This window comes from Physella acuta, unplaced genomic scaffold, assembly GCF_028476545.2.
Source record: "Physella acuta isolate Inbredline_101_S28 unplaced genomic scaffold, ASM2847654v3 ptg000374l, whole genome shotgun sequence".
Taxonomy (NCBI): domain Eukaryota; kingdom Metazoa; phylum Mollusca; class Gastropoda; family Physidae; genus Physella; species Physella acuta.
The window spans coordinates 147,518-169,883 of record NW_026731893.1 but is presented as its reverse complement, the minus strand read 5'-3'; the positions used below and the strand labels follow the sequence as shown (position 1 = coordinate 169,883).

Genomic DNA, 22,366 nt, shown 5'->3' with positions numbered 1-22,366 from the left:
TTCACAGACCACCCATTACTTTTATAACCACATTTTCTGATGATCTTATTGTTATATCGCCTTACCGTTAGATTGCCAAAGTCTCTACTGACTTTACCGTTAGATGGCCAAACTCTCTACTGACCTTACCGTTAAATGGCCAAAGTTTCCGCTGACCTTACCGTTAGATGGCCAAACTCTCCGCTGACCTTACCGTTAGATGGCCAAAGTCTCTACTGACCTTACCGATAGATGGCCAAAGTCTCCGCCTACCTTACTGTTAGATGGCCAAAGTTTCCGCTTACTTTACCGTTAGATGGCCAAAGTCTCTACTGACCTTATCGTTAGATGGCCAAAGTTTCCGCTGACCTTACCGTTAGATGGCCAAAGTGTCTACTGACTTTACCGTTAGATGGCCAAACTCTCCGCTGACCTTACCGTTAGATGGCAAAACTCTCGGATGAGTGTCGTTAGATGGCCAATTTCCCGATCACCATACCCATACGTGGCTACATTCTCTGATGACCTTCCGGTTAAATGGCCGTTCTGAGACCGTTACTATAATTAAACCCTAACGTTAAATGCCATTACAATACGTTGTATAGTATCTATATAAACGTTAGCGACGATTATCCACTTGTTGTATGTATCCGTTTTCTACTTCTACATTCTACTACCCACGGCCCTCTGCCGCGAATACTGTCCTTAACCAAAGTCCTTTGGGAATTCAAGAATATCCAATTTAACCTTACTTCCCGGTCTGTAGTATCGTTTCTCCCCTCACCCACAGTATTGATTATTTCAATGGTCATGATAGCCGTGGTCACTACTTGAAGAGAAAAAAAACAAGATGAAGTTTCGGTGATTATTATTATCCCTTTAGGGCTTATCAGAGTTGTTATTTTTCGTTCAGTCGTTACCCACATCCCAAGCCCGCTTCTCATAGCCATAAACCCGAATCCTAAGCTTAATAACTCTTAGCGGGATACAGAGAGAAAGAAAGAGAGAGAGAGGGAGGGGGGTGGGGGTAGAAAGAGAGAGGGAGAAGAGAGAGAGAGAGAGAGAGAGAGAGAGAGAGAAAGAAAGAGAGAGAGAGAGAGAGAGAAAGAAAGAAAGAAAGAGAGAGTGAGAACCTCGATACAATAATAATGTATTATCTTTGCCGGGAATTTTCAAGAGCCATAATCTTCTCACGAAGAATCCGACACGGTGTTAACCTATTTAAACCCGACCTCGGGGAAACGTCTGGAAGATGTCGTGAAACCCCTCCCCCTCCCTTCCTCCTTCCCTCCCTCCCCCTCCCCTCTCACAGAGATGATAAACTCCGGAAACAATCCTCCAAAAAAGCCAGAAACCAACAGGTAAAGTTAGCCTGGCGACTTCCGGTTTAGTTTGCTTGAAGTGATACTCTGCCAGCACTTAGAGCTGTGGGCTCGATCTCCAGCCGCTCAGCTGGGGGCGAGTGGTCGAGGCAGGACTGATCGTAGGCTGCACTCCAATAGACGTATAACTGTTTTGTTTTGGTACATCAGGAAATATTTCTTACGCACACACACGCACAACACACCAAACATAAACGCAAGCACACACATATATACACACACGCACAAAGCTCAGCAAACACAAGCACACACATACACACGCACTAATACACACACACGCACGCACTCCCACTCAGACATCCCACCCCGTATTTAATGCAGCGTGGTGTTTGTGGTATCTAAAAAAAATAGATCTAAATCAATATAATCCAAAAGTACCCAATTAATTACCTGTTAGAGAACAACATACCCCCCCCCCCCCCTCCCAATTCTCAGTCCGTTCAACCATCGCCTGTGTTGTTGTGTATTCAACACGTTCATCATGTAAACTGACAATAACACCATCCACACGTAATAGGGCTGCTAAGTAGGTCACCAACCAGTTCTATGGCTCATGCAGGTTTTATTGAGCCGTAGAACTGGTTGGTGACCTACTTACCAGCCCTATTGATACGTTTACCTATGTGGAGTATATGGAACTACTATCTCTTTTTATAGTGTTGTTAGCTTTACCCCTGAAGTTTACTTGCATGGAGCATCTAGAACAGTGGTTCTTAACCTGGGTTCAATCGAACCCCATAGGTTCAGTGAGTCAGTTTCAGAGGTAGGGCGGAGGTCAAGACACGCTCACAACCGACTCATATTTTTCGGATTTTGTCAGTGCGGGCGACAGAAGGGTTCGCTGAATGCACTTTTGAAACTGGTGGGGTTCGGCCCTTCTAAACATTTAAGAACCACTGATCTAGAACTACCAGCTCTATTTATACTGTTGTTTACTTTACTTTACCCCTGCGTGTTTATACTTTAAGGTTGGTGTTCTAAACCGTAGACACATTTTTGAATACTACTTTCTCTCTGAAACTATGTTTTATTTTAACTTTATCAAAACGTGCAGTATGAAATACGAATGTTTAATAACATACAGGGATGTCTTGGGGTAGTCCATAAACGACGCCACGCTCGTAGGGAGAGTGGGGGTCCGTAATTATGTGACGGTGTGTGATGAGGGTGATGGGGGTATCAGTTGGTGTGACGTAACACTTTTGCAGTATAAAAAAAGCAATGTTAGAAAACGAGTTTTAGCCGTTATTTCGCGTTTAAGAAAACGGTTTTAATAAATTGGAATTGATTACAATACTCTATATTGACAGGGTTCAGACAAGATTTTGGAAAAAGTTCGATCTTTTAAGAAAAAATTCAACTGCAATTTGGGGGTGGTGGGGGGGGGGGGTTGTAGGCTGAGGTGTGACATCATTTTAGATAAGGGGTCTGGCTTTTTGTGACGATGCGTGACGGATGGGAGGAGGGGGAGGTAAAAATCGTCAAAAAAAAAGCGTGACATCATTTATGGATGACCCTTTACTCTTTATAGCAAAACGTAAGAAACGATGGCCCAACAAAACTCAACAATAACACCGATGTACAATACAAACTAACGACACAATACAGCACTTCATAATGACGGATATAGCACTACACAACGGCGCCATGTAGCACTAAATAACGACGCGTGTAACTCACAATATACGACGACATATTCACTTCACTGTGTCGCCTACAACACAGAACAACGGCGCCTCGTAACATAACGACGCCAGTGAATACTTAAACTTTCAACTTCCTTTGGAAACCACAATGGGATCATTGTAACTTGAAAAGTGTTTGTAAGGTTTTAACATTTCACTTTGTGCTAGTCAAATGTGAATACTTTTTTGTTAATTCCCTTCCGCCCTCTTGAATTATATTTGCTTGAACTCATGTGTCAGTTAAAAATCCTAAACAATTACTTAGCTCTAGAAAAACTAAACTTCAGTCAATATCGTTCGAGTTATTCACTTGTAAACATGGCACCACAATGGGTCTAGGTTTCTAAGCGGTCACATAAGGTCATGCACTATAAATAGATGTAGAGTATCCCGCGGTAAAGCGTACGATTATAGATTTAAGTGCGCCATTCGGACAAGTTAAAAATGGTTACGCAGCGTAAAAATGCGCAACAGAAACTTGCGCAAACTGAACAATACGCAAACTCATTCAACTGGTACAGTTTCATTTGGTCATATTTCATAGCAGATGGTTATTATACTACATTTTACTTGTAGTCATTCTTTACTTAACGTGTTTGAATTACCGATTTCAAAAGCTAAAATTCCCTTGCTCACTGTCTTGCGCGCAATTATCCCTTGCGCAAAATTTCCGCTGCGCATTTTTCTCGTCACCGTTAAAAATGCATATCATAACGATGGAGCTATTTCCATGTTACAAATAAAAATCCACGGAATTCACCTACAGGGTGGCGGGTACCCCCAACCGTTATTGATCCAAGCTGACCGATTGATGAAGCAGATGAATGCGGCAATACGGCTGTGTTCCCCGTCCTTTGATGGTCTAGTTCTTAAAGCCCTGCACCCCAGGACACGGCCGCTTGCCACGTTGTCATAGTTACCTGGTGTTGGGTAACAAAAGGAGGGTTTTATCTTCTAATAACTTTTCCCCTCCCGTACGGCCGGGCGGGGGGGGGGGGGGGGGGTTGTGTCTTACCAGCCGGGTCTGGGAAAGAACTGGGTCGGGATTATGTAATCAGCCACAAGGCCCTGCGGACCATCTTTCGGCTTTTTAAGTCAAGCCCATACAAGCCCACATTCTCCATGGGTGGTGGAAGTTGTTATAGTCAAACCCACTGTCTCTGGGGGGGGGGGGGGGGGGGGAGGAGTTTGTTGATTTTTAAGTCAAGCCCACACAAGCCCACATTCTCCATGGGTGGGGGGTGTTTTTTTAGGTCAAGCCCACACAAGCCCACATTCTCCATGGGTGGGGGGTGTTTTTTTAGGTCAAGCCCACACAAGCCCACATTCTCCATGGGTGGGGGTGTTTTTTTAAGTCAAGCCCACACAAGCCCACATTCTCCATGGGTGGGGGGTGTTTTTTTAAGTCAAGCCCACACAAGCCCACATTTTCCATGGGTTGGGGTGTTTTTTAAGTCAAGCCCACATAAGCCCACATTCTCTATGGGGGTGTTTGCTGTTTTCAAGCCCACACAAGCCCACAGTCTCCGTGTGGGGGGGGGGGGGTTACTGTAGTCAACCCTCACAAGCCCACATTCTCCATGGGTGGGGGGGGGGGGGGTGTTGTTAAAGTGAAGCCCACAATCTCCGTGGGGGATGTTTGTTAATTTTGAAGTCAAGCTCTCACAAGCCCACATTCTCTATGGGTGGGGTTGGGGGGGGGGGGGGTTGTTTGTTTAAGTCAAACCAACACAAGCCCACATTATCAGTTGGGGGCGTTTGTTTAAGACATATCCGTGTGTGTGTGTGGGGGGGGGGTTGTTAAAGTCAAGCTTAACCAAGCCCACATTCTCTGTGGAGTAGGGGGGGGGGCGTTTGTTGTATGTTGGTGTAGAAAAGTATTCACTACGTCGAGTGTTTATTCATATTAGAAAACATCTCCTTGATTAAACGTCAAGTTGTATTTACCCTAAGGCAACTGATGTTCATCTTGATCCATATTACCCATGATACGTTTTCGTTAAAAAAACAGGACTTTAGTATTAAATAATTTAACGTTCACCTTCAAGCAGTTTCTAGTTTCTGTAAATGAATCAACTAGTTACACTATGTCTATCTTTCCATCTGCCCAACCTTACCATAGAACAAACAATTTGGCCTGGAGCGTGTGAAATTGTTGATTAACAAAACATGCTGACAACTAGTGTTTCCTCTGCTGAACAGAATCAAGTAGCTGACGAAATGATTGGTAAAAAGACATATTGGACTATGTTTCTTTAAGCCACTTTCTCTCTTTAAAAAAAACTACTCTGTCATTGAAACTCCGAGAATGGCGAAGTCGATATTTTGTTTTGTTTTAGTTTAAGTATCGAATCGCTTCTTCATGTTCACCCAACCCGCAGTAGCACACACAGTATCGAATATGCTCTCTGATAACACTCAATATGCAATATTGTATGCAGCATTGAATCGGCACTCCGATTACATCGAACCCGCTGTACTGAAACCATTCATGTTTTATGCAGGCTTTACGTCATCGCGCTTGGTTTCCATACGATTTAGTTATTGCCTTCTTTGATAAATGTGTTTTTTTTTTTTTAATTTGATCACAGATACAAATTTCTCTTAGACGGGCTTTTGTTGTTCAATTATCGATCTTTCAGAACTAAAATCGATGTCGCGGATTGATTTTCGCTGTAAATCGTACATGCACCGGTGTAGGTTATAAATAAAAAGTTAATGGACTTTTAAATTAATGAGGCCGCCTGCCTTGTCTTCTGAAGCGTAGCTCCCGCCCTGTCCGTTTGTATATGGTGCCTGTGTGTGTTGTGTGTGGAAAGTGCCAGACTCTCTGGTAATCTTGTGTGTGTGAGATGTACGTTGTTTTTTCCTTTGGCATGTTCACGGTGTTGTAGAGGATTCTTTGGGTTGTTCTATATCGTGGTGTAAAAGCTGGATCTTCCATAAGGAGAAGCTCGTTAGCTGGTGACAGCCACTCTTCTAAGAGAGACAACTCTAAAATCAAACAACTGCTGCCTTGTAGTTTGTTCTTGGTTGGACAAAGGCTATGGAAGCAATCCAAAAAAACAGCAGGCAGAAATCGGAGTCTATGGCCTCAAAGGCGCATAACCAGTTGACACGTATACTTTATTGTGTTAGAGGGGATCCCTTCCAACATTAAGAACGAAGAAGAAGAAAAAAGAATAAGGAGAAAAGGTTTGAGTTTTTTAGGGTAGTTGTTTTCTGACTGCCGTCAGACCATTATTTTATTGTGTTGATAAAGGATAGAATAGCTGTACCAGCATAGATTATATTTGGAGATAAGGATTAGGATAAGGGTAAGTTGCACGGATAGTGCCGCAGTACCAGCATTTTTATCTATTCGGGGTTGGGCTAAGGTAAGGGTGGGGTTTAAGGATGTCACCATACCAGCATTAATTATGTATTTAGGTCAGGAGTATGGTAAGGGTTAGATCTAGCGATATTTTGGCAATACCAACATATATTAACTTTGAAATGTACCTGAACGTATGCTTCATTTTGTGTGTGTTAAAATATGACGTTGGGTTGGTGTGTATTTAAATTTTAATTGCCGTAAAGGAGAGAGAAAGCGTTGATGAGGACATCTGTACATGGTGGCATCACTTGTGATATTCTGATCGTCAACGTGCCGAGTTTATCGCGGCATACTCGAGCTCCCTAAGGAAATCTCGAGATAGAAACATGCGCGGGGATGCATTCAGTGCCGTAGATAGTAGGTTGCGAGACACCGAAGGTATGATTTGCGAGACACCGAAGGTATGATTTGCGAGACACCGAAGGTATGATTTGCGAGACACCGAAGGTATGAGTTGCGATACACCGAAGGTATGAGTTGCGAGACACCGAAGGTATGAGTTGCGATACACCGAAGGTATGAGTTGCGATACACCGAAGGTATGAGTTGTGAAACACCAAAGGTATGAGTTGCGATACACCGAAGGTATGAGTTGTGAGACACCGAAGGTATGAGTTGCGAGACACCGAAGGTATGAGTTGCGAGACACCGAAGGTATGAGTTGTGAGACACCGAAGGTATGATTTGCGAGACACAGAAGCTAGGGGTTGCGAGACACGGAATCTAGGGGTTGCGAGACATGGAAGCTAGGGGTTGCGAGGCACGGAAACTAGGGGTTGCGAGACACGGAAGCTAGGGTTTGCGAGACACCGAAGGTATGAGTTGTGAGACATAGAAGCCAGGGGTTGCGAGACACGGAATCTAGGGGTTGCGAGACATGGAAGCTAGGGGTTGCGAGGCACGGAAACTAGGGGTTGCGAGACACGGAAGCTAGGGTTTGCGAGACACCGAAGGTATGAGTTGCGAGACACCGAAGGTATGAGTTGTGAGACATAGAAGCCAGGGGTTGCGAGACACGGAAGTTAGGGCCGCGATACACGGAAGGACGTGGCCAAAGTATTTAAAATATACTAAAAAGAACGGCCATGATATGCGAAACCAATGTAAAATTGTTGAAATTTTATTACAAGAAGAATTGTAGTCAAAGTTTCTACAGGAAGAATTCTATTTTAAAAAAAATTATTCCTGGATAAAAATCAATAAAAAAAATTTTAAATATAGGAAGGATTCAGTTTCAATACCCCTGTGTATTGTGAAAATAATTCACTAACTGTATTCCAGCGAGATTTCACGTTAAAAATGTTACTAGAGAAAGGATTCAATGCGTCGCTTCCATCTCAATCCGAACTGGGACAAGTTTTCTAAAAGGTCAAGGAGACTGAAGTGTCATGACTGTCGTCTAGTGAGCCGATTTGGGGGGGGGGGGGAGGTGTGAAGACATTTAAAAAACGCGTGAAAGAGTAAAATGTCTCCCCACTCCCCCCATAAAAACATTTACTCATCCACTCAGATTTGCTACACCATAAGCGTGTATATATAAAGGATGTTGTAGGTGCCAACTTTAAAAAAAAAAAAACAATTTGCCTAATTTGTGGGTTATTTATATGTTTGGGAATTCCCGTTTTAGTGTTGAGATTTTTTAAAGAAAGCTTTTTTTTCTGAAGCGAATCGCGCATTGGGTACCTTGTGTTTGTGACACTGCATGTGGAATCATCAACTATGATATTAAGTAGGCCTACCTTGTGATTATGGCACTGCATGCGGAATCATTAACTCTGGTATTAAGTACCTTGTGATTATGGCACCGCATGCGGAATCATTAACTCCGGTATTAAGTACCTTGTGATTATGGCACTGCATGCGGAATCATTAACTCTGGTATTAAGTACCTTGTGATTATGGCACTGCATGTGGAATCATCAACTCTGGTATTAAGTACCTTGTGATTATGGTACTGCATGTGGAATCATCAACTCTGGTATTAAGTACCTTGTGATTATGGTACTGCATGTGGAATAATCAACTCTGGTATTAAGTACCTTGTGATTATGGCACTGCATGTGGAACCATCAACTCTTGGAAATAAGCTTTGGATCCCCTATACATACAGTATTTATCCTTGACCTTGACTATGTCTGTCTCTGTCTACCTGTAACAAGAAGCCCACCGTCAACGTGAGAGAATCCTCTCTCTGACATTGTTTTTTTAGTGTAAGGCATAGCTTCTCCATCGTACTGTTGTAAGATATTGCTTCTAGTCTATGTCATGAGTGCTGACTTTAAGTCGTGTAGATATTGTTGCGTCTCTGTTTCTTTGACCACGTCTTACTAGTAAAGAGTTGGTTTTTTTTGTACCAGTTTAATACCAGACTTAATTAACTTTAAAAATATGTAAATGGTAAGAATACAATAAGTGTATTCTGTTTCGAGCAAATTAATGAATATATCTGTTTGAAATCTTTGGTTTACAGTTATATATCTTCAGCTAAGAGCAGCACTCCCAAAATGTCGAATGTATAAGAATTTTTAAAAACAATAGGAAGTGTAACTTCACCAACTTCACCATACCCCAAACATAGCAACAACTTCGTTTCTGGTAAAATCAAACCCTTTTATAGTAGAAAAATCATTTCTAGAAATCCCGGTTCTAGAAAGGCCGGTTCTAGAAAGGCCGGTTCTAGAAAGGGTTCTGGTGTTAGTGTGGTGTGTTTTTCTGTGATTAAGTGTTGAAAACTTAAATGGAGTGTGAGGGTGTAGGTGTGACTGTGAGAGAGAGAGAGAGAGAGAGTGAGTGAGAGAGAGAGAGAGTGGGTGTGGGTGAGGGTGTGGGTGATCCTGTGATAAGGTGTTGAAAACCTAAGACACCATCAGTGGTGTGTGAGGGTGTGGGTTGGTGAGTGTATGATGGTGTGTGGGAGAGAGACAGTGTGTGTGTGTATTCCCATTGTAAGACACATGGTAATGGCTAACCACAGCTTAAAACAAAGCAGTCATTGTGTGATCGCTCATGCGTGGAGGAGATAGTGTAGTCTTGAGAAGCCACTTGTGTTTCGCGATGAAAACAATTACTGTACTCAGTTCAATCTTGGCTAAATCTGGTACAGCCTAGCCTAAATTTCAGTTTTTTTTGGATTCAACGTTTTGTTTAGTTAAGGCGTCGTAAATGACAGAGAAACATTAACCCAAATCCAATTACTCGTTGACCTAGTTCTCCGGTGTGATGCACACACATAAACAAAAGTATCAACTGTGCATACCGGTGACCTAGTTTACTCATTGCACAGTGAAGCTGCCTGCTCGCAACTGTTTACCTGCATATCGTACTCATGGCATTAAGTGAGATACTCTAAATACTACACTTTTTTTTAAGTCACCTATAGTACCCACTGCACTAAGTGAAATACTCTAAATACAGAGCTTTGTTTACTTACCTATAGTACCCATTTTACTAAGTGACATACTCTAAATACTGCACTGTGTTTACTTACCCATAATACCCATTGTACCAAGTGAGATACTCTAAATACTGCACTTTGTTTACTTACCTAAAGTACCCATTGTACTAAGTGAGATACTCTAAATACTGCACTGTGTTTACTTACCTAAAGTACCCATTTTACTAAGTGAGATACTCTAAATACTGCACTGTGTTTACTAACATATAGTACCCATTGTAGTAAGTGAAGTACTCTAAATACTGCACTTTGTTTACTTACCTATTGTACCCATTCATTACAATATGAAAGTGACCTACTCTACTCTCAACACTCTGTTTACTTACCTATAGTACCCACTGCACTAAGTCACATGCTCTAATTACTGCATTTTGTTTACTTACCACTAGCACTCATTGCAGTATGAAAGTGACCTACTCTAGTCTCAACACTGTGTTTACTTACCTATAGTACCCACTGTACTAAGTGACATGCTCTAATTACTGCACTTTGTTTACAGTACCTATTGCACCAAGTGATCTACTATATACACTTTGTTTACTAATCTATAGTACCTATTGCACCAAGTGATCTACTATATACACTTTGTTTACTAATCTATAGTACCTATTGCACCAAGTGATCTACTATATACACTTTGTTTACTAATCTATAGTACCTATTGCACCAAGTGATCTACTATATACACTTTGTTTACTAATCTATAGTACCTATTGCACCAAGTGATCTACGCTATTTCTGACTTACACCTAATTCTTTACCAACCACTCATACGACCCGTATACCGTTGGTTTCTAGTAGACACAAGTAGCTCCTTGCCATTGCGGGCTGTTCTAACAGAGTGTACCTAACTTACAACGATACATACAAATAACCATCGCTGTGCTAATGTATAGATAGACTATACCCTACCCATGGAACATAAAACACCTGGTACTAAAATACTCCATTTAAATAGACTAACGCTTAAATGATATTAAATGATGAAAAAAAAGTGTACTTTAGTTTTAGTTTCGTCTGTCCATTTATACTTTTGTAACCTGAGTATTTTTTGGTTGAACGCTTTTGATTCAGGTGATAAAAATGGAATTATTAAGACCCATGAAAGCCCCAAATCCCCTTTAATGGTTTAACACGTCTTAGGTTTTCTTTCACTTTTTAAAATAAATCAAGATCGTAATGATGCGAAAACACACTTTTCGCCTTCGGTGTAATCTGACGGAATTTTGATTTTCCTCCCCTAACTCCAATAAAACGGGAGTAATCTTTGCCTGAGGATACTGGCTAGGGAAAATATTACCTGTAAATCTCTTGCTTACTCAGCGTTCTACGGAGCACGGGACCGGGAGGCTAAACGGTGTTCCCTGCGTCGGATTACCCAGCACCCCAGATAGGCCAGATCAATGTGTTGTGTGCTGTGCGTGTGGGGGAGACTTTAAATTTAGTAGCTTGTGTCAAGTAGAGTATCGTTTGCACCTGTGGCTTTCCACCCCCATACCATCCATCCACCTTTTCTCTTTTTTTTTCTCCTTTTATTTTTAAACCTCGTGATTGTTCTATTGGTTGCATTATTAAAAAAAAAACCAACCCGTTCCCGTTTTAAGACGGGTTGATTTATAGATAAAAGATAGTGTTAAGTATACAGTGCTGTCGAAGCATTTTAGGCTTAATATGAAGGATAGAAGCGCTGTGTTTTAGTAGGTCCATACAATATCGTTTTAAAGTTAGAAAAAATAATTGCCGGAAGGGTAAGTCTATCGATACAAAAAGAGTGTAATAACTTGAGTAGGGTTGAGACACATTACAAATGATGTGGACTTTCCCTGTTTGATGCATGTTGTCTGTCCTGTGCTGTCTATAACCTCGATACTATCTCTCTGTTGCATCTACTCCCCCCTCCCCCTCCGTCCATGATCCCATTCCATCTGATACTCTTCTCACGCCCGTTCTGAGTTTCTTCAATAATTTCCCTGCCCTACACTTTTACCAAGCCCCACCTCTACCCCCTTCTTATCACCACCTCTATATTTCCACCCCTCTATATCCTCGTCCCTGCCCTCTATATACCCATCCCCCATATCCCCTGCCCTCTATATTTCCACCTCTATATATCCATGCCCCTGCCCTCTATATTCCCACCCCTCTATATCATCATCCAGTCCTCTATATATCTATCCCCCATATCCCATGCCCTCTATATTTCCACCTCTCTATATCATCATCCAGTCAGTATATCCATCCCCATATCCCCTAGCCCACCGTATTTCCGCCTCTCCATATCCCCGACCATGCTCTCTACCCCCCCCCCCCTCTCCCACCCCCCCCCCCCCCCATGCATGTGTGAGCCTGCATGTTTGTCTCCAGCAGCATTTAGCCGGCCATTTCCCCGGCTCTGGTGCGCTAGTCCAGGGTACCTGCACCTCGTTAGGCCGTGGTTTAGCGCCGCAGCGAAGATAAACCTGCTCCTGTCTCTTGGGGGAAAACACGAATCTCTGTGCGAGCCCGACAATTAGTTTATTGTCTATTTGAAAGGATGATTTGATAACATGGTGATATCCCGCGCCACGCTGTGGGCTCGCTGATAGTTAGCGCCACGCAAGCAAGCCGTTCAGTTTTCTACGTTTAACTTTTACGCGCTACGTTTATTTTAAGCAAAGTCTATAAAATAATTCAAATAAAAAAAACATGGTGTTAAAACATGCTTGGCAATATTAATAAGAAAATTGTAGGGAATACAACTAAAGAGTTAAGAACAAGATTATTTCAGGAATATTAAAAGATCAAGTCTTTGACTGGTCTAGATATAATATATCGTTTCAAAAAGGGGATCACGACATTACCACACTCACCCCTCGTCAATTATCCCCCCCCCCTCCGGAGCAATTATCCCCTCCCCTCTGTCAATTACCCCCCTCCCCCCGCCCATTTATGGATACGTTAGGGTTGGGCTAAGGTTAGGGATATGATTAGGGTCAGGGCTAGAGCTAGTGTTAGGTTCAGGGTTAAATGTAGGTTTAAAGTTGGGGTTAGGGTTAGCTATAGGTTTGTTGTGTTTTGTGGTTAGGATTAGAGTCAAGGATCTTCAGCATGCGGGATGGGCGGTAATTATTCCGAGGGGTGGGGGGTAATGTTAGGGGAGAGGAGATGTCCAGAGGGGGGTATTGTTCTAGACCCTTCAAAAAGACGTTCAGAATGTCTCGAAGATTGTTCATAGTTCTATGCCAGGCTCACTGCAGTTGGTATAGAATAGAGCAGGGGTCTCCAAACTTTTCAGTCCGAGGGCCGCATTGACTATCAAATTTCAGTTCGGGGGCCAGTTTCTTCTAGGCATGTCTTTGGTTTTCCTGGGCAAAGTTCCTCAGCCATCACCAACAAACGGTTTTTCCGTGGACAAAAAGATCTCCGCGGGCCGGATGAGAGGACATCGCGGGCCGCATTCGGCCCGCGGGCCGTAGTTTGGAGACCCCTGGAATAGAGCATCACTTTGTCTTAACACTGCATTGAGCTCACGACTTTGTTTTAACACACACCAAAAAAACCCTCAAACTTTTGGAAACTATTTTTAATTTCACCTTAGGCTCGCGTGAGTTGTGAGTAGATGGGTTGTGTGAGCCTCTAAAAAATATTGGCTAAACCGTGTCAAGTGGCGGGGTTTTTAGCGTTCTTTTTTGTTTTGGTTTTTTTATTGGGTTTTTTAAATTTCGGTTTTCCCTGCGGTCTAAATCTGCCGGTTTTAAAATCGTGCAGTAAATAAATAATTAATATGGGTACTCTAGTCTTAGGATTACGGATAACTAGGCCACCACACCACGTAAGTGGGGTTTGAATTGAGGCTTGCTCAAACCAGACGCTATAATATATATTGTTTCATATTGTTTTCAAAGTGGTTTTTCTTATTATTATTTTTGTTTTTGCATTTTTAAAATCCTAGTGGAGCATCAGCCATTTACAAAATCCTTCCATACTTTTTCTGAACTTTGTTATCTTTTTTCTTCTAATTATTTCCAACCGTTTCTAATAAATGTCGTTTTTATTTTCTCTACGCCATGTGTTTTTTCGTCTTTCTCTTTTTATTCAACATTGTGGATTCCAAGATAAGCCTACATGTTTTCAACTTGCAATTTCCAGTATAACGTTTATGTATAGCTTTTATGTCCATATAAACTTTGTTTAGATGTTCAAACTTTCTGTTTTCTATATGTCATATGACTTTTGTATCTATATAAAATGTTAACATGTTTTCAACTTCCTATTTTCTATATGACTTTTACATCTGGATAAACTGTTTACATGTTTACAACTTGCTGTTTTCTATTTAACTTTTACATCCATGTAAACAAACAACAATCATTGATTTCCTGGAACTTGTTTGTTTGTTTGTTTGTACATGCATACGTTTGTCTAACTAGCAACGAATGTAATTAAAACAAAGATCGTAATTGCAGTCAGAATGTTTGAATCAAGATCACTTTAAAATATTTTGATTTTCCTTTCGATATTTATCCGTTTCATTGCTACATTAGCCAAAACAATGACCTATAATATATGAGCCAATTAACAATGGTTAAAACAATAATTAATTAAACATCAACCACCTTTGTGCGACTATTGGGCAGCTACATGTATGTTTCACACGCGAACAGCTAAAACACGGAGTTTAGAATTTAAACGCCGTCGTGTCATTTGTGCTCGTTCTCAGTCATTTGAACTCTGCGTTAGCTCTGCTTGCTTTAACTCCAATTCATTTAAGCTCCACATTGCCTGAATATCTAAGTTGCATCACTTGAATTAACACATAACTCACAATTCTCTGTATGTTTGTTACAGCGATCTTAGAGAATAGAGCTGGTAAGTAGGTCACCAACCAGTTCTATGGCTCATGCAGTTTTTATTGAGCCGTAGAACTGGTTGGTGACCTACTTACCAGCCCTATTGTCGATGGAAGGTTGCATTTTTCAAAATAATCCACTAACAAAACGTTTCGTTTCGGTGTCTGTCTTCATCAGACCAGTAATTGAGATGACATAAGCACTAATTATTCAAAAATATATCACCAGTATAAAATGTTCTATTTCTCACGGGACTCTACATCCATATGAATGTTTCTATGTGTACACATTGTTTCTCCTACAGAGCAGCATCAAACGTCATAGCTCCTACCATGGCCCCAACAGTTTGGCCAACAAGTTTCGTCACAACAAAGCCGTGAGACGGCCATCTGGATCTTTTACATCAGTCAGGTAAGGCTTCACTCACACAGTCCTGTCCTCTCACCTCGTCACATTCTGTTTATAGTAATTATAGTGACAGTCGAACTTTTACATCAGTCAGGTTAGGCTTCACTCACCTTGTCGTTGTCGTGTCCTCTCACATAGACCCGACCTCACCTGGTCAGATTCTATTTATAGTAGTTATAGTGACAGTCAAACTTTTACATCAGTCAGGTTAGGCTTCACTCACACAGTCGTGTCCTCTCACATAGACCCGACCTCACCTGGTCAGATTCTATTTATAGTAGTTATAGTGACAGTCGAACTTTTACATCAGTCAGGTTAGGCTTTACTCACACAGTTGTTGTCGTGTCCTCTGACGTAGATTCTATTTATAGTAATTATAGTGACACACTTTTACATCAGTCAGGTTATGTTTTACTCACACAGTCGTGTCCTCTCACGTAGTCCTCAACTTGTCACATTCTATTTATAGTAGTTATAGTGACAATGAAATCTTTATTTAACATGCATAAGCTACATGTCTTCATTGTTACCTGTTAATTAAGAATATAGTATCCCATTGGTTATAGTAATTATAGTGACAGTCAAACTCTTAATTAACATGCATAAAATACATGTCTTCATTGTTACTTGTTAATTAAGAATATAGTATTCCAATGGTTATAGTAATTATAATTAAAATTTATTTAACAACATAGGCTACATGTCTTCATAGTTATTTGTTAACAAAGAATATACTATTCCAATGGTTATAGTTATATTAGTGACAGTCAAACTTTTATATAACATGCATAAGCTACATGTCTTCATTGTTACTTGTTAATGAAGAATATAGTATTCCTTTGATTATATTAGAATTACTTTTAATATTTATTATTTTGCACCAGGCTTTTATTTCTTGGCTTTAACTGTTCGATTCGTAAATGTAATAATACCAAGCCTATGTTTACACTTTTTCTTTTACAACTAAAGGATTAATTTAGTTTGACTAATTGTGTTATTGTCTTATACACGAAGTCGGCTATCTATTCATATTCCTATCATTAGCCCCTCCCCTTCCCCGAATGTCTTGACACCCTTCTCAAGGCTACACCTCTTTACCGTATTCAACATATAGTGATTCCATCTTACATCCACCAAGATTCCTCATAACGACCAAGTACTTTGCATTAGAGAACAGTAAGTGTGAAATGGTAATTCCCAAAGTGAGACTATGTTTGTGATAATAGACCGCTTCAACTTCATAGATCCATTTCAAGCAGTGGCGTAGCGAGGTCGGGTGTCACCCGGTGCGGCACTTAATGGTGTCACCCCCCCAGAGGCGTAGCGACCCTTCCCGGGGACACATTTTCGATTTGCACCCCCCCCCCCTCAAACTTTCTATTTGCACCCCCCTCAAACTTTCGATTTGCACCCCCCCCCCTCAAACTTATCTCTATATATTTTGCTATTTTTAGCCTTGGTGTCACCCCCTAAATGGTGTCATCCGATGCGGTCCGCACCCCCCCCCCGTTCCCCCCTCGCTACGCCTCTGATTTCAAGTGGGATACGTACATTCCAGTGAAATAAAAACGCAATATTTAGTTGCTAAAGAGCCGTGTAAAACGGAAATACCCACTGAAAGAATATGCTGGTAATGGAACGTGTGAAACGGAAATTCCCACTGGTAGACTGTTGGTAATGGAAAGTGTGAATCGGAAATACCCACTGAAAGAACATTTTGCTAATGGAACGTGTGACAACGGATATTCCCCAAATAAGCCAGCTAGCCACAAACAAGTGTTAATCGTTAACAACTAGACGCGAACAAGCCGTGGTCCCAAGAGCGCCGGTACTCATGTTATCTGCGGCTGGATAGTCTGGCAGTCCTGACGTCAAACGTATCTGTCCAGATACCCTGGCCTGAGATACTGGGGCGAATACAACGTGGAGGGTATCTGCTCATCCCCGAGGTCCCTCCCTCCCCACTTTTACCTCGGTCCTGCCCTACTGGTCAGTTACCAACGTTAAGCCGTTATGGTTCTAATGGGCTCTGTGTTTGTTTACCGTGTGTTGGGCGTAGTCGCGTATTCATGCTTTTCTGTAAGTCGTACACATAATATTAGCTATATCAGCGTTTTGAGCATATGGGTACGTCTAACCGAAAACTAACAGCTTAATATTAAACATGGCTCGAGTCTTTTTGACGTTCCTGATGCCACCCAACTCTTAGAGGTGCCTGACTCACTTTACGGATCTCGGTTAGGACTTGTGACCGTAGGACGTCATTGAGACCACCCAGCTCTGATGGGTACCTGGCTCACTTTATGGAAACTGTAGCGGATGGGCATAGCGCTGACCACACATGTATGCCGAGGTCATTTAAACAGATTATCTCTACTTCATCTACCCCATGTGTCTAGCACACGAACGGGAAAACATATCGAATATTAAACCATAAAAACCCAGCATGCTACAAAAATGTTGTTTTCCACTGACTTAAAATGTAAGCGGACCAGTAAAGTATTCTATCGAGACACTTGAGTGTGATGTGGCTGTTTACCCCAACTTCAATTCTTTACTCCAACTCTACCTTCTTCTCCCTCGTCTCCACCTCCCCCTAACATACTACTTTGCTGACACCTCACCCCTTCCCTCACTCACCCTCACCCCTACCTCCCCCACCCGCTCCAAGACTGGATTAAATAACACCGCTTGTTTATTGTTACACATGGAAAAGAAGGAAGTTATACTCAACACTGGTCTGTCAGTTACTACCCCCCTCCCTCCCCACCCATCGTTATTTCTACAAGCAAACTCTCTGTTTTTTTGTACACATCGCATTATTTGTTAGAAGGGAAAATCTCTACTTTCACCCAACTTGCTATTCCTACAAGCAAAGTCTCTGTTTCACAAAACACATGAATTCCTACAAGCAAATTCTTTTTTCACAAAACACATGTATTTATACAATCTCTGTTTTCACAAAACACATGTGTTTATACAATCTCGGTTTTCACAAAACACATGTTATTCCTACAAGCAAAGTCTCTGTTTTCACACATTTACATTTAGACTTGATTGTAAAACCACTGTTTCCACATAACACATTTATTCCCACAATCAGAATCTCTGTTTCCTGTCACGTGATTATCTCGGTGAGTGTGACGTGTGGGCGTGACGTAGGCAGCACGTGAACACAAGGGGTGGTTTTTGTCTTATATCGTGTAGTTGTTTGTTGTGCTCCATTTGAAGACTGCTTATACGCCATGCGGTACTGACAAGGTTTTGGGTCATGTATGAAGACTTCGTTAGTGTCAGTGTTTTGGTCAGGTGTGAAGACTACGTTAGTGTTAGGGTTTGAGTCAGGTATGAAGACTACGTTAGTGTCAGGGTTTGAAAGAAAGAACGAGAAGTACTTAACACTTCCATTCCGGCTCAAGACTGCCCTAAATAGCGTGATCTTTTGTAATGGTTAAGGACGCGCTTTAAGGGATTTATTAAAGGCCGAAGGTGCTTACATGTCATAGATTTGGTCATCTTTGAAGGCTGATCACAAATTATCGTCACGTTTTTGGTCATGGTCGAAGTACGATTGAACAAATGTCGGCAATCGTATCGTCACTACATATCTGTTTGCTGCACACGATGAAAGTTGTTTTTTTTTTGTGTTAACTTGTACCGTATGTTCTAACCTGAGGTGGTTATTCTTTGTTAACGTTTATTCTATGTTCTATCGTGGATACTGCTGTTCTTTATTAACTTTTTCTCTATGTTCTAACCTGATACTGTAGTTCTTTGTTAACATTTATCGATGCTCTAAATAGGATGCTGTTCTTATTACAGCGTGAGCTACGGTTTCCGTGTTGTTCATTTTAAAAGTTGCCCCTCCCCATTACAACCTCCATCAAAAAACTTCATAGCGTATAATTATAAAACCACAGTGTCGCCTGATGATTTGACCTTCCTGCTTCAATTAAAAAGTGGATCGCATGAAACTTGAACCAAAGGTTCTCAAACTGGTTACTCTCTGGTGTCATGTTAAAACTGTAGGCCATAGTCCATAATAAAGTAAATTAAAAGTTAAAAAATCACGATACAAACAATACAAGATGGAATCAACAAGTATTTAAGACATCTTTAACTAACGTGATAAATCTTTAACTACGGATGAACCATTTGTTGTGAGGTTTTTTTTTTAATTCGCTGTACACGGCACTATCAATACAAAAAAATGGGATTTTATTTTCATTATCCTATTAAAAACCGATCTCCCCCCCCCCTTATGAACATCAACATAATAATTTTTACTACAACGCTAGAACTTTGTATTTCTTTTAAAGCCTGTAGATATCAATTAAAAATTTATAAGTTATGTAGAGGTGTTTTAACACCCATCCACCTCTCCTTTAAAATCCCAGGATTTGACAAATCCTAGCAGTTTGTTATATTTTTAGACACTTTTACATGCCTGTTTTATTTCTGTCGTCGCTGAAACACACAACTATAAGGAAGTGTGTTCACTGTTGACATAATGGGTGGCGGTTTTTAGAACGGTCGTTTTGTTTTGTTGTTACATTTTTGTTTAAAGTCACGCAAAAAGTAACGGAGAATCGTCACCATAAGAAATCACGTAACGGTATCCGAAGAGAATTGGTTTGACGGTTGTTCGATCGTTTACAGAATATCGATCGGTTTAATGCAAGCAGTTCTTTTTCTAACATTAGAAGTCTTGTTCGACGCACGCTAGTTTTAATAAAAATATGAAGCAATAAATAGTTTCTGTGGTTTTACTCGGTTAAGTTGGTACTTTAATTAAATAACTATTTATTTATTTCTTTTAAAAAGGCAATAGTCGTCTTATTTAATAAGATAAAATGTTTAAATTTTAATTAAAAACGTGATGACGAATTAATCCACCAGAACGATTTGTTATGAAAACTTTTTGATTACGAAGGCCAATTATTTGCTATTTTTTTCTCTTTAAGTCTACAACATGTTTCGATTATTGGGCTGTAGATTCAATTGTAAGAACCACTGCCTGCCCCACCCCCTAACTTTATGATTACGATACATCTTTGCTATGTTTATCTCTTTACCTTTGTAATATTGTACAAAGTTGTCTAAATATTGGGCTGTAGTGTCAGGTATAAGAACCACTGCCTTCTATTAATTGTGTAGCACCCTCCCCCACCACTACCCCCCCACCCCCCTAAAAAGCTCACCAGCACCAACGCGGGGCAGTCGTCTGCCAGAGTTTCTGGGAATCGCCCGACATATTCATCAGCTGTGTTGTGTCTGCGGCGGTGGTTTAAAAAAAAAAGTGATGCCATGATGACAGGGTCCGTCTGGTCACGTTTGTTTGATCTACATGACCGGCTCGTGTGTTGGAATAGTAGCTCATCGCTTGCATAGCGGTTACCGTGTGACAAGTTCTTCACTTACCCAGCCGTTAGCGTGTGACAAGTTCTTCACTTACCCAGCCGTTAGCGTGTGACAAGTTCTTCACTTACCCAGCCGTTAATGTGTGACAAGTTCTTCACTTACCCAGCCGTTAGCGTGTGACAAAAGTTCTTCACTTACCCAGCCGTTAGCGTGTGACAAGTTCTTCCGTTAGCGTGTGACAAGTTCTTCGCTTACCCAGCCGTTAGCGTGTGACAAGTTCTTCGCTTACTCAGCCGTTAGCGTGTGACAAAAGTTCTTCACTTACCCAGCCGTTAGCGTGTGACAAAAGTTCTTCACTTACCCAGCCGTTAGCGTGTGACAAGTTCTTCACTTACCCAGCCGTTAGCGTGTGACAAAAGTTCTTCACTTACCCAGCCGTTAGCGTGTGACAAGTTCTTCCGTTAGCGTGTGACAAGTTCTTCGCTTACCCAGCCGTAAGCGTGTGACAAGTTCTTCGCTTACTCAAACCGTTAGCGTGTGACAGAAGTTCTTCACTTACCCAGCCGTTAGCGTGTGACAAAAGTTCTTCACTTACCCAGCCGTTAGCGTGTGACAAAAGTTCTTCACTTACCCAGCCGTTAGCGTGTGACAAGTTCTTCCGTTAGCGTGTGACAAGTTCTTCACTTACCCAGCCGTTAGCGTGTGACTCAAGTTCTTCACTTACCCAGCCGTTAGCGTGTGACAGAAGTTCTTCACTTACCCAGCCGTTAGCGTGTGACAAGTTCTTCACTTACCCAGCCGTTAGCGTGTGACAAGTTCTTCCGTTAGCGTGTGACAAGTTCTTCACTTACCCAGCCGTTAGCGTGTGACAAGTTCTTCACTTACCCAGCCGTTAGCGTGTGACAAGTTCTTCACTTACCCAGCCGTTAGCGTGTGACAAGTTCTTCACTTACCCAGCCGTTAGCGTGTGACAAGTTCTTCACTTACCCAGCCGTTAGCGTGTGACAAGTTCTTCACTTACCCAGCCGTTAGCGTGTGACAAGTTCTTCGCTTACCCAAACCGTTAGCGTGTGACAAGTTCTTCGCTTACTCAAACCGTTAGCGTGTGACAAGTTCTTCGCTTACCCAAACCGTTAGCGTGTGACAAGTTCTTCACTTACCCAGCCGTTACCGTGTGACTCAAATTCTTCGCTGGATTATGGCGTGACACGTCTCAATCCCATTGTAACGTGTCTTCTTTATATGTTATAATTGTAACGTGTCCGTGTCTTCTTTATCGGGTTATAATGTAACGAAGCCGTCACATCGGATGGTGTTGTCAATGTTTATCAACAATACCAATTTATAATGTACAATTTATTAACAGGATTATTACGTAATAAAGTATCAGTTATGACGGGGACGCAAGAGTCTATAAGAGTTACTTAATTATGACGTAACAGGCTACCAGAGATACCGGACTAGAACATAACTGATTAACTGTTCAGGGTTATGACGTCAAAGCTCATCAGTAATACCATAGTGACGTCACCCACGTCTTTACAGTTTCGAACGGATCCGTCTCCCCGGAGGATTATGACGTAACGGATTATGGATTAACTCAACCCGTTCAAAACTTTATACGACTACCATAAACCAACCCTAACGGGCTATGGATTAAAGGAGATCGATCCAGCTCATAACTGACCAGTGTCTCTCCTGTCACGTGCGAGGCCTCACGTCTGTGACCTTGACCTTGAGAATGGACGTGAAACGTCTTCTGCACGGTCAACTGCAGCGTATGTAAGTGCAGGGGGGGGGGGTCATATCGGGTTAGTCGTTAGTACACAAACTAATTAACTCATCAGGAAGGGGTCGGCGTGGTCGAGTAGGTAAAGCTCATGGTTGCAAAA

General features: G+C 41.6%; 1 protein-coding gene across 3 annotated transcripts in view; it reads left to right on the top strand.

The window, feature by feature from the left end:
- LOC131941832 (ras-specific guanine nucleotide-releasing factor RalGPS2) overlaps window positions 1-22,366 on the top strand; it is a 178,938-nt gene that overhangs the window by 24,010 nt on the left and 132,562 nt on the right. For 2 of the 3 annotated variants that reach the window (XM_059301387.1, XM_059301384.1), the window contains exon 2: window positions 15,010-15,116. Coding sequence is in view for 1 of the 3 variants with exons in the window: in XM_059301384.1 (XP_059157367.1) it covers window positions 15,010-15,116 (107 nt within the window). In the remaining 2 variants the exon portion in view is untranslated. Of the gene's footprint in view, window positions 1-15,009; window positions 15,117-15,506; window positions 15,517-22,366 lie in introns of those variants that run through there. The other variant, XM_059301389.1, reaches the window with a different exon arrangement.